At 37.1% G+C, this 12904-nt stretch overlaps 1 protein-coding gene and 2 long non-coding RNA genes across 4 annotated transcripts; 1 reads left to right on the top strand and 2 right to left on the bottom strand.

Annotated features, from left to right (window-relative positions):
• Positions 1–1418: 1418 nt before the first annotated feature.
• Positions 1419–8450, bottom strand: tmem97 (transmembrane protein 97). The gene is made up of 3 exons (XM_008425217.3): positions 8254–8450; positions 8040–8184; positions 1419–1953 (listed from the first exon to the last, which is right to left on the bottom strand). Exons 1-3 carry the CDS (start codon positions 8365–8367, stop codon positions 1679–1681), a joined length of 534 nt encoding a protein of 177 aa, XP_008423439.1. The 5' UTR covers positions 8368–8450; the 3' UTR covers positions 1419–1678.
• On the bottom strand, positions 3041–7276 carry LOC145554708 (uncharacterized). 2 transcript variants are annotated; one of them, XR_014090694.1, is made up of 3 exons: positions 3923–7276; positions 3728–3845; positions 3041–3642 (listed from the first exon to the last, which is right to left on the bottom strand). It is a non-coding gene; the product is annotated as an uncharacterized LOC145554708 (long non-coding RNA). The 2 variants fall into 2 exon arrangements; XR_014090695.1 differs by having other exon boundaries at positions 3041–3639.
• Positions 8451–8511: 61 nt separating the features above from the next.
• On the top strand, positions 8512–12815 carry LOC103474344 (uncharacterized). Its single transcript, XR_014090696.1, has 5 exons — positions 8512–11082; positions 11169–11485; positions 11571–11749; positions 11890–12046; positions 12146–12815. It is a non-coding gene; the product is annotated as an uncharacterized LOC103474344 (long non-coding RNA).
• Positions 12816–12904: the final 89 nt, after the last annotated feature.

Below are 12904 nucleotides of genomic sequence, written 5' to 3'. Positions count from 1 at the left end.
ATTATTATTTTATTTTTATTTTTTTTTTGTACAACATAATAAGCCCTCTGGTCTTATTATGCCATAATGGCACACCGGAAGTGCCATTATGGCTGCAACTGTCATGATTTGAGCTTGTTGTCTCTAAAACATGTCCTGGATGAGCCCATCAGTTGTTGACAAGCTCTGCTAAACCACATCTTTTGCTTTTACTGCTTCTCTTTAACATTATTAATTATAGACTGAATGATCTGAGGTGGAGGCAGAGAAAGGAAGCTGGGAGTAGTTTTTAGGGACAGTGTGACTGTGATAATCCAACACAGAACAACGTGTGGTTAACAACCAACTGATACAGAAAATCATCTGGTGAAACACACAGCAGTAACATAATAGGATTTAACATGCAGATATGTTGGAGATGGACAAATAGAGGTTTACTCCCCACTGAAAGGAAGGGGTTAACTTGGGCTCAATCAAAGAGAAGTTTAAAAACCACAGATTTTTCCGCCCTTTTTTTAATAACCAATTATGTTTTTGTTCAATGTCATTCAATGCATAAAACAGATATACCCTGTCTGATTGTTGCTTTTTCCCTCTGAGATTGTGTTCACCTTTGTAGGTGCAGTGAGCTGAAAGGAGGAAAAGCTCTTTTCCAGTCAAGCTATGAGGCTTTTTATGATCTGTTCTTACAGAAACAAAGCCAGAATGTTCTGCTGAGAAATGAGACAGTGCTTTGCAATATCTGTGTTTTGTATCAGTAGTTGCATAGTTTTTGTCATGAGGTGTGCCAACACTGAAACATCCGAGTTAACTCTTCACTCAGAGTTCCAGCTGCCAGTTAAAACATTGTCAATGTTATTGCTCGTCAGTGTCCTTAATACTTCAACTTTTTACACACAGGTAATAAAGCTTAAAGTGTTAAAACTATTCTTAGCTCAATCACAAAATTTTGTGGTCCCTAATTGTTCTGACGGCTCCCAAAATTGAAATGATCATGTTTTTTGATACTCTGAGGATCAGATCAGAGGCAGAGCCCACAGTAAAGTGCTCACACAGCAGTAGCTACTCAGCCTTGCTAAACATTCATGACCTTGTAGTGTTTCAGTATGCTGACACCTTGCAGTAACAAACTCTAATGTCCATTATGGGGTTTTATTTGACAGGCTAATAGTATTGTATAAGTGTGAAAAGGGAGAAAAATTATACATGGTTTTCAAATGTTTTGGTCCAAGTCTTAATAGGGCCCTAAGCAAATTTTCATTTGGGGGCACATACCTGTTAACACCAGATGCTTTATCATTCCTAAGCTACTGTATGTGTGTAACATACCTACTACCAGTATCATTTGTAATTAACTTAAATCACACCAGTATAATTATGGTTACTGATTTTAACCTTACAGGAGTTAACAATCTGAAGAAAAAAAAAATTGAGTTGAATAAGATCAATAATCCTTTTTATTATCGAGATAATCAAAAGAGTACGGCAATTGACAAAATTCTTAGTCAAATGGTCGAGCTAAAAACTCACAACAGGCAAAACAAACTAATTTAACATTCATCAAGCAGATTCCTCTCAAATGATACTTCAAAACATGTTTCACAGGAGCTCTTACATAAATGCGTCTTAAAGAGTGCATGCCCAGATGGGGGACGATTGCTTCTAAAATCAAGGTAAATTACAAAGTTTTGTGTTGAATTCAGTTTTTCTTCTTGGCTTTGCCTGATGTGCTGCCAGGTTTGGAGGTGGGGTTGTATTTGGAGGAGAGCAGCATTGTGAGCAGCAGCAGCGCAGGGACCAGCAGGTACGGCGCGTATATGGAGATCAGCAGCCAGCGCTCCCAGTTAGTCTGGGGGCCGGGGTGGGGTTTGACAGGGAACTGATGAAAAAGGATGTGGGCTAGGATGGGAATCAGCGTGGTGGCAACATGCGTGGAGTACACAATGGCAGGAGTCCGGATCCACTTACAGCCACCTGGAAGATAAGAGGGTTCAGGAGAAGCTGCATCTGGCGGCAGAATTTCACTGACATTTAAACCACTAAGGATATAAAAACATCAACATGATACACAGTGAAAAATTCATATTTCCAAGTTTACATCCTGACTTCTTTTTCTCAGGGCTGCAAATACTTTCATCATCACTGATTATGTAAAAGGAAAGTGCACCCTCACCACATCATTAGGCCATTAAACATAATCTGATCTTTACCAGGTGTTAAAACTAAACAATTTAAACATCAAATCAACAACAAAACATTGTTTTACTGAGAATCAAAAGGAAACACAATGGAAGCAAAGAAATACTTTTTTATCAAGGTTTCACATGGTTGTGGAGGAACCTCTCTTCCACCCAGAGCTTGTTTAGTTCAAGCTTGCACTCACTTGTTTATTCCCACCTATCTGCAGTTGTTTTCCAGCTCATGAGCACATGATGCTTAGATTTCACATTTAACATTAGAAATCTTTGACTTACAGGGTCACTGTGTCCTGTGGCAGCAAATTAAGCTCAAACTCCTCCACCACTCTGCTTGACAGTTTAAGATGCTCTCTGTTATGTCAGGGGTTTTTTTTTTACATAAGGGGTTTCTATAAGTCCAATTTTACTGGTTTATATTTGCAGTTTCTTTAAGAACTTTACCTTTCAGTGAACTTATTTGGATATCTACTTCTGCACTGTAAAAAAAACCGGCCTCAATTTACGGTAAAAAACTGGCAGCTGAGTTGCCAGAATTTTACCGTCTTTATACAATAAAATTCTGGCAACCAAGACTGCCAGTTTTTTACCGTGTTTTCAAAATACGGTAAAATACTGGCAACCAAAACTGCCAGTTTTTTACCGTATTTTAGAAATGCGGTAAAATTCTGGCAACCAAACTGCCAGTTTTTTACTGTATTTTAAAAATACGGTAAAATTCTGGCAACCAAGACTGCCAGTTTTTTACCGTGTTTTCAAAATACGGTAAAATACTGGCAACCAAAACTGCCAGTTTTTTACTGTATTTTAGAAATACGGTAAAATTCTGGCAACCAAAACTGCCAGTATTTTACTGGATTTCCCAAATACGGTAAAATACCGTATTTCCTAAAATATGTTAAATATAAAATTAAAATGTGGTTTTGCTGTAGTAAATACGGTCATACTGCCTGAGGCATAGTATCTACATAAGTGAAAAACACGGCCAGATAGTACGATATATTGACATTTTATTGTAAAAAAAACTCAAAAATCTTATGGTAAATTACTGGTCACTGTTCTTACCAGAATTTTACCATAAAAATTATAGTACAACACATAAGGAAGTGTAACTTGTCAGCATTTCTATACAGAAAGTTATAAAGAAAATAAATTCTAATTAAACAGATTATGAGTAATCCACTTAAAGAAACAATTTCTATTTAAAAATTTTGTTAAAAAAACAATTCTATTTTCTGTCCAGTTTCCTCACAGTATTACTGAGATCTGGAAAACAAAACAAACAAACAAAAACAGCATGTGTCCACATAAGAGATAACCTATTGTAGAAGAAAAACCGGTGATAAAAGGATTTTTACTCTGGGTTGAGAGTAACAAGTCAGTGAGTTCAGATTTTGCTCAGGATGGTTGTAGTCTTCCCAGTCACAGGTTGAGAGTCACATGTTGTCAATCGGGTGTTTCCTCTCTGCTGGAAAACAAACAAAACAAAAGTTAGAAAAATGTACTACATGAACATCATATAAATGCACCATTCGCTTAAATGTTTGTTTCACCTTTGTTGACTTTCATATGGAGTCTGGTACTCCAACCAGGCGGTGTGATCATTTCTGCCTGAAAATTCAGTAGTTCTTAAACCTTTGTTTGTTGACGACAGGTGTGATCCTCTGCAACCTGACAAAATACACAAACAAAAACATAAATAAAAACAAATATAACTATTTTAGGCAATTTATGAAATAGATACTCACCATTTATCTGAGTCTCATGAAGGCCAATAAGTTGTCTTCAAACATTTATGTAAGTTACAATTCCTGCAAGCTAGCAGAAACAAAGCTGTAAATGTGTACACTTTTCATACGGGCAAACAAATAGATACACCTGAGACGATTTATGCTATGTTAGTTTTTCTTAGTCACTTTTGGTGCATTTCTCAAGTCATTGTTGGCATTTACAAAACAGTATGTGCATTTCTCAAAACAATTTGTAGAAACAACAAAAATAGCATTTGTTTGCTTGAAAAATCCTTAGTTCAGCTCTCAAAATTCTGTCAGTTAACATATCAGTGACTCAAAATAATAAGTTATAGTTTCTCTATGTACAGATAAGACGGTCAAATTGATTAATCATGGGAAGGGACTACAAAATTCACATTTACGCTTTTGCTGTAATTTATCGATGGACCATGCCATGGTGATTCAGAAAGAAAAAGACAGAAATGCAGAGAACATAAAAAAGTAGAAAAGGAACCACAGGACAATCTCCTCATGGAAAACTGTACAGTGCTGTAAAAATTACATAATTACATTTTAATTTCCATCGTCATGCTGACAAAGGTTCGTCAGTGGGGTTAAGGAATGAACAGTAGGGTGGGAGAACCTCCATCAGCATCATGTTGTGGGTTGCAGCCATATCCTGATGTTGGACTGATGGAAACTGGCAGATGTCCTCAGGCTCTTCTGACTCTTCTTCTGCTTCCCTCCCAACTATTTCCTCCTCATCCTCACTCCTCTTCTTCTCTCTGGCTGTTCACTCTGTCCAGATACTTGTTCATCAGTTCTCAGAAATATAACATTGTGTTGTGTTCTGGCTATATAGACCATATTGTTGCCAACTGATGGTTCACAAGATGCACCTTCAATCTGTTTCAGAAAACTGGTCGATCGTTGGATGAGCTAATGGTTCATACATTGACCTGTTAAGAGAGAAACTCAGGACTCACTTGGGAGCAATTTACCAATTCAGGACAGATTTAGAAAAGAATCAATTATAAATTAATTAAAATATGATTGACATTATGACAACTTTGAGACTTATGCATGTTAAGACTTACACAATGAACTTACGCTGTTTTGGAAGTTGAGAATTCAACACAGACACGTTTAACATATTTTGATCAACACAATGAAAGCAAATTACAACGGGGGAAAAGCGGAGAAGTGCACATAATCAGTTACAGGATGTACAAAAGCAAAACTTGCAAAAGGAATGAGAAACTCATTTTTTGATGTGCAGAAGTGACAGAGTAATTTGAAGATTGAACAGGTAGCTTTAAGAATTTCAATTCTGTTCTGAGAAATGCACCCAAACTGAGAAAAACTGTAAAATATTAATATTTAAATTCTCTTATCTTAAAATTCTTCAACTGTCATGGACCCAGTGACTTTAGTGCAAGTATTTTGGGGGTGAGAGTCAAGAGGTCAAAGGAAAATATTAAATATTAGCTCTGATGCCAAGCTTTATACTTCCAAGTATTACCAAAGTATTGAAACAAAAGGTAACGTGATCTTCACAGATTTAACTTGCATGCATGAACATTTCACACTCAAAGTAATTCTAATTAATTACTGAACCAAACTTGGAAAAAGTTGCTTCTGCCATTAACAATAACTTTAAGCACATGAAGTCTAAAGTAGACCAGAAATGTAATCTATGCAGTCGTTCCAACAGAAACATTACTGGAAGTGTTGCATCTGAGAAAATTAAATGTTCCATATAGTAAAAATATCTAGCTGCAGTGCATGTACATAAACAGCATGGCTCAGAAATTACACATTTCTTTATCAGTTGGTTTAAGTTATCTAACTTCAGGTAAACCGTGAAAGGAGCTCACCTGTGATGCAGAGATGTGTTTCCTTCTCCTCCTGAACGCGCAAAAATAGCAGAAGCTTGATTTCAAAGACAGTAGCTGCATCCTGACAAGGACCAGGCCTACTGGGCTCTCAGCACCCTGAGCTAGCACCTGCTAGTTAGCAGCCTTAGCTAGCGCACTGTGACTTTACTGTGTTGAGTTCAGGACACCACAGTTTCCTGAGCCGCACTCAACTACAGGAACAGAGTTAAAAGAAACTTGCTGCTGATGCTGAAGGATCAAGCAGCAATACAAACTAGATAATTATTTGTTTACCTGAAAAATAACAGTCCCCATTTACTGTAAACCCTGCTATTTATCACAATAACAAAATGAAAAACTCTAGAGTATTCCCTAGAGTATTCTCTACTAATAGCACAATATTTAAAACCAAGTGTGGGATTTGTGAAACTTCAATGAAGGGCGACTTCACAACTTTTATGATTTTAGAAAACACTAGAATTGTTTTTTATTGAAGTTTCACAAATCAGATAAAGGTTTCACAAATCCCACACTTATTTTTAAATATTCTGATATGAGTTGAGAATAATCTAGTCCAGATTTGAAGAGTCTAGGTTTTTTAGCTAGAGTAAATTAAAGATGCTAATGGTAGGGTAAAATTAGGTGGAATTGCCCTTTAGCCATTTCCCAAATTGGAAGCAGCAATTGGAAACCAACTTCAGTTTCATCCAAGTTTCATCCAAGCAAGAGGGGCTAACATACAGTATAAGAAATCTATGGTTGGCATAAAATTAATCTCAAATGCATCATTTAATCAAATATTCTCATAAATGATGGTGGCGTTGGCTGTAGGAGTTTGCTTTGCAATCGGTGGATCACCAGATCGATGCCTGGTCTACTGCTGAGATTTCAGTTTGGTGTATTAAAAAAGAAACCAAAATATCACACCAGCATTCTGTTCTTTGTAAAAATTACTTTTGCAGTCTTGTTTACGGTTTTACATTGTAGATATAAATATCAGCAAAATTTGTAATTTTGGCTGATAATATTGCCAGCAGTAATTAACTGCTGGCAATATTACAATTACAATATTACAATTACTTATATTTTTACAATATACTGTATTTTCTACATTCATGACTGTCAAAATTACTTAGGATATATGTTTATTGAGTTATGATAATTCCATGTATTTTCTACGGTAGTATAATGCTTTGAATATTACTGTCAGTAACCGTTGGTATTTCACAATTTTCTTACAGTAAATTTACAGAGTTTTTTTGCAGTGTTGACTTACGGTAATTTCATGCATTTTCTACGGTAACAAAATGTTTTGGATATTACGGTCAGTAGCTGTTGGTATTTCACAATTTTCTACCGTAAATTTACAGAGTTTTTTTGCAGTTTCAACTTACGGTAGTTCCATTTAATTTCTACGGTAATTAAATGTTTTTGGATATGACGGTCAAAAACTGTTGGTTTTTTACCGTTTGTTACCGTAAATTTACTGACTTTTTTTTACAGTGTGGGAAAATTACCAACGAACCTTGAAACATTTTAAATTTCCTGAAGACTAACGGATACGCTCCCTCTTAAATCCTAGGTTGTGTGGTCAACATTCCGCACATTGTTTCTAAGTTTTTGCTGTTTTTGTTTTCAAGTAATGACATGTAATACCTGGGCATATGATTATTGTTGCTCACCATAAAGCTTCATATTTTTCCTTTGCATCATCTTTTACCCGGTCATCCCCCCGGGATCTCCTGGATTCCCAGTGGGAGAACCCTGCGTCAAGCTCAGTATATTCCCTCTTACTGCTCAGTTTGTTGTTATTAATTCTATTTTTGCATAACTCTGTATGCTTCCTGTCACTTTGCTGCTGAATGTTCCTAAGGGATATAAAAGTTTAGAAATAAAGGCATTTCTAAACTAAGCTGGCTTTAGTCAGTTCAATCAATCTTGTGGTCTGTGGTCGATCAGCTACTTCAGTTATTAAGCATGTGGTCCACTGATATATACACTACTAATAAAACTAATAATTTATATTGATAGTGTTGCTTTTCAGCTATGATAGAGGTCTGTTAGTAAGGTCTTTCTGGTCTTAAGTCATGTAGTGTCCACAACTTAACTTTACAAACCTGGAACTGATTTTTATTATTTCCAAATCCTAATGCAGAGATGCAAATCAGAAGATATATCCTCACTTTGTTTAAATTTTATATTTGTTTAAGCAGTTGTATTGCAGATTTCACGCATTCTTTTTTAAGTTTACTCACCTTTCAGAAAAGCATAAGCTGCAATGGGGAAAAATGGCATTTGGAGAAAAGCCTCGCAGAAAATAAACGACTTGAACCACTCAGGAGGATCCAGCACCATGGGGTCTTTGAACTCCTCTGCATACCACCTCAGAAGATCCTTCAGCTGGTGAGGAAAACTGGGTGAATCATCTCAGAGCAAACAGATAAACAAGACTATGTGGTCTGAACTTACCGGCTGGGGGTACACATGTTCAGGTAGAAGGGCTTGTAAGTCAATAAATAACGTAATAGGAATGTGGGAGGCAAAATAAAAGAAAAAGATTATTTCTAACACACGAACAGCCATTATGTGTGAATGGGCGCTCAGGGCAGACTGGAACTAGGGTCCAATATCCGCGATGGCGCTGTGGCGTAAAAACGCATGTTCCATGACTTCATCCTATTGGCTCACAGGGAGAGTAGGCGTTCCTGAACGCACCACTCCTTCCTGTCACAAGAATCTAACCACAGCTTTTGGGGAATTTTCCTGCCAAAATTCGAGAGCACACATTTTCGATCTGACAGCAGTATTTCCAACACATTCTCACTCCCAACTCGACACATATTGACGCTTGGGCAGGAACCCTCGGCGTCACATACAACTTTTGAGAAGAAAGAGATTAAGTCCTGCTTTCAAACTGATAATGTAAGCACAAGTATTAAAAGTTTTGAGAACAAAATACATGAAATACACATTCTCACTCCCAACTCGTCATATATTGACGCTTGGGCAGGAACCCTCGGCGTCAGGGTTCCCCCTTCGCGTCAATATGTGACGAGAAAGGTTCTCTCATTGAATGCTGTACCGCTCCTTAAGCGTCCGAAACTGACGATCTAGGAACGAATAAGATGACGAGTCTATTCTATTTTTTTTAAAAAACCTTTATTTACAATTTATGTGCTAGTTTGAACAAGATATTAAGAATATTTACTACAAATACATGTCAGACGTATCGGTCATAAGACTTTAATTCAGTATTTAAAAATAACTCAGTAAAATATAAAACCGGAGGGTTTTCGTTGTGGTTTTTGTTAGCTTGATTTAAAAGCTTTTTTTTTTTTTTTTAATTTACCAACTATTTTTGTGTATGATATCAATGATTTACACCAAATAAATTTAAGAAAAATTAAGATCCATTTTCTTTTTTGATTGCATGCAAACTGTTCTGTAAACGTTTAATATTTTTGATTGAAATAAAAATAAGGACAGATCCCACAAAAACCCAAGAAGAAGAATAAGCTGACGTCATCCTATGCGACACTTACACTCCGGTGAGTAAAAATCTGCACCTGTCAAAATGTTTTTGTACTCTAAAACCAAAAATAACTCCAAAGTGTTACGTTATAAAGTTATTGATGGTAGTTTTAGGACTTAATGGCAGTAGGACTGTAATGTGAATGATTGAAGACACGTTTGTAAAAAAAAAATTTTTGCGGATAATATACGGTGGAGGCTAGCTAAATTAGCCTCTTGGAGGCTAATTGTGTCTGTACACTGTACCTGTGCTTAATGCGTTTAATTAGCCATGATAAAGTCACATAATAGTGTTTATTATGTCGTGCTTGTTGTTGCCACTTTGTAAAATTGGAGGGTTGCTAAAAACATCACTGCCCCTAGGCTGTGATGATCTTTAAAGTTTTGTTTATGAACCTTGTCTGAATACACTGAATGCAGCTAGGTCATTTACTTGAATTAAAAATGAACTTGCATCAGTACAAGCAAATTTCTTTCCTCCTGTCTATGTTATTTATTGCTGTTGCAAGCCAGATGAAGAGAAATAAAGAGCTGAGAACCTGATCTTTGAACAGACAGAGACCATAGGTCAGGAGCAGCCTGGGATGCTTACTGAGGAGCATCCAATGATGATACCAGAGAACCAGTAAGATACTGTGATAGTGCTTGATCTTGTTCCTGTTTCTCCTCCTGTTGTCCCATCCTCTGTCTTTTCAGAAGAAGAAAAGACCCAGAAGCACCTCTCCAGCTGCCTCTCTTCCCATTCCATCATCTGTCTTCCCCCATAGATCAGCCACATCTGCATTTATGTCACCTGCTGACCATGCCATCTCCTTAAGTCAGGGTAGACTATAAGAAGAGAAAGCGTAAGTTTTGTTTTCTTTACATTCTTGCATTCAACATGTCAACCTCTTTAGCAAGATTTGTACCTGTGGAGATCTCAGTTAGAATTTGTGATTGTCCATCAGAGTGTTTGAGGATCAAACCAAGACAGGCAGTCACTGTGGTCATGCTCAATGGTAGGAATAACAATTCTTTGAATGACTCAAAACCAAAATATAAAAAACTAGATTATACAAATTTAAATAACTGTCAACTTTGGCTGTGTGAGTAGTTTGACGTACATATCCCAAAAGAGCCGTTTGACTCCATTCTTGAGTGGTTATGTTCTTCAACATTTTGGTGGAACTGGTTAAACACACTTGAATCAAATGGCTGAGGTACCACCTCATTCATTCAGCATTCAGATCATATGAAGTCCTGGTAACATCAAAATTTATTGAGTGAGATGTTTTGTGCCAGAGAAAGACCTAAAACTTGAAAGACACCCAACCTATTCTTGATGCCTGGTATTTGGACACCTATGGCCTATTTTATATTTTCTTTTTTTATCTCTCATTTTAAATCAGACAGGTAAGATCTTGGCTGACAGCTTCCTGAAAAGATTTTTGAGTGGGAAGCCATAATATATGAGTTGGATAAAATGTTAAGGAAGGATCCCTTCAAGTGTCAAGTTTGTACCCCAGACGTGCTTTCAGTTTCAGTGGATGGAAACTGCAAGTATTACCATTTAAAGAATGCAGCAAAGTATTGTAGAATGTGTACAATATAACAATTCTTTGTATATGTTAGTGATGTTCACTACTTTTGGACCATAACACCTCATGAAGTGTATTTTATTGCTTGTTTTTCAGATTGGAGGAAAAGGCTATATTTCAGGACCTTTTCATAGCCAAGGATGAAAACGTAGGAAAATGTGTGGAATGTATACACAAATCAACCAAAAATGTAAGACTGCAGATTGTAAATGTATAATAACAGTAACCTTTTAGCCCGTAATAACAGCATGCCTGACTGAATTGTATGCATTCTAGATTTTGTGGTGGGCAATGGTCAGCAGCCAGGGAGATCTCTCACAGATTCAGCAGCAAACTGGATGAGGAGGCTTGGAGGTAGCGGTGTGTATACATGGAGTGCTACTTAGTGCTCTTGGAGATAGTGTACGAGATATTTGCATAACCCTTGTTCTTTCAACAAAGGCTGGCCAACAGACAATCACTTTTTTCCATGGATGTAATATGCAAGTACTGGCCATATCTTAAAACTAACAGAAAGCTGTCCTGAGGTCCAACACCTGCTTAAAATGAAGCCATTTCTCTCAATTTTCCATGGCAAAGCCCATGAATGTAAGGTAAGGAACACTGACCAGGCATTGAATAACCTTGCTGGTACATACTGGATAAACATCTTTGACACAGTTGATGTTGTTTGTGCAGACACAGATGGACACAAATCTTGTGCCAAGGCTCATCGCAAGATCAGAAAGGAGAAAACATCTTAGCATTGGCTTTAAAAGATGTTGGTCACTTGAAGACTGATACAGACACAGAAGTTCTGTCTTTGGAAGAGATCCTGTCCGGTGACACAACATTGCCATGGCAGCAATCACACAGGGGTAAGTAAACATACACTAATGTGTTTTATATTGTCATCATACCTGACATACAATGTGACTAGATACTCCAGGTGTTGACCAAAACTTACAAATGTAAACTTTTTCTGAGTTGATTTGTTCTTTTCATAAATGCATTTCAGACTCTCAGTCTTCACACAAAAACAAGGGCAATCGATGGCATCATGATAGTAAAGAGACTGGAAGAGGAAAAGAGGATCCTTATTGATGGACCATCATTGGAAATCTCTGTCATCCTATGAAGACACTCTAAAGGAGTTTCCCACCTGTTATCAGGAGGTAAATTTAAAAGTAGGTTTTTAAGTAACGCATAAACATACCCAAAGTTAAAGCATCTAAATTTTCTATTTTTATTTTTATTTATGTTCAACTTTAAAGGTTTGTTCTGTGCCCTAACTGACGAAGGTCCAAGAGGTCTCCAGAGCATTATCCTCAGAGAGCTGCAGCACCAACAGATGAAGCTGCAGCACCAACAGATGAAGCTGCAGGCAACAGAGAATTATCTACAGCAGGGGAGCCCACAGTCGGTCCTGGAGGCCCGGCATCCTGCATGTTTTAGTTCTCTCCCTTGTTTAACACACCTGCATCAAATGATGTCTCATTAGAAGGGCTAAGAAGAACATTGACAAGCTGAAAAGGTTGTTACTACCACCAGGGAGAGAATAAAACATGCAGGATGCCGGGCCACCAGGACCGACTTTGGACACCCCTGATCTACAGACTTTGTCAGGAGGAGAGTGTTACCTTTGACGACGACTTCAGTAGTGATAATACACAAAGAGACACCTTACAATTTGTTCTTGTGCTTTCATGTTTCCAAATGGGCAGTGTTTTATCTTGTTGATTCATTTTTTAAATAGTTAATTTCTAAAAGGGCTTACTAGAGCTGTAATTACTTCCACAGGCATGTCATCGAGTGTGTTTCTTTTTCACTTATGTTTCTGCCCATCTAGTGTATTTTCTAGGTAATAATAAGAGAAATTGTAGTTAATTTAATAGTTTGTTACTATTTTTACTTCAAGTGGATAATATAAGTTCTACTGATTCATGTTGTGATGCCCGTTTTTGTCCTCATAAAAAATAAAGACGAATATAAAGAAAGAAAAGGAGTCCGATAGGTCAGTAATTAAAGCCACA

The sequence above is a fragment of the Poecilia reticulata genome, chromosome 13 (assembly GCF_904066995.2).
Source record: "Poecilia reticulata chromosome 13, P_reticulata-male-v2, whole genome shotgun sequence".
Taxonomy (NCBI): domain Eukaryota; kingdom Metazoa; phylum Chordata; class Actinopteri; order Cyprinodontiformes; family Poeciliidae; genus Poecilia; species Poecilia reticulata.
Note: the sequence above shows the minus strand (reverse complement) of the source record. Positions and strands in the feature narration are given on the sequence as shown.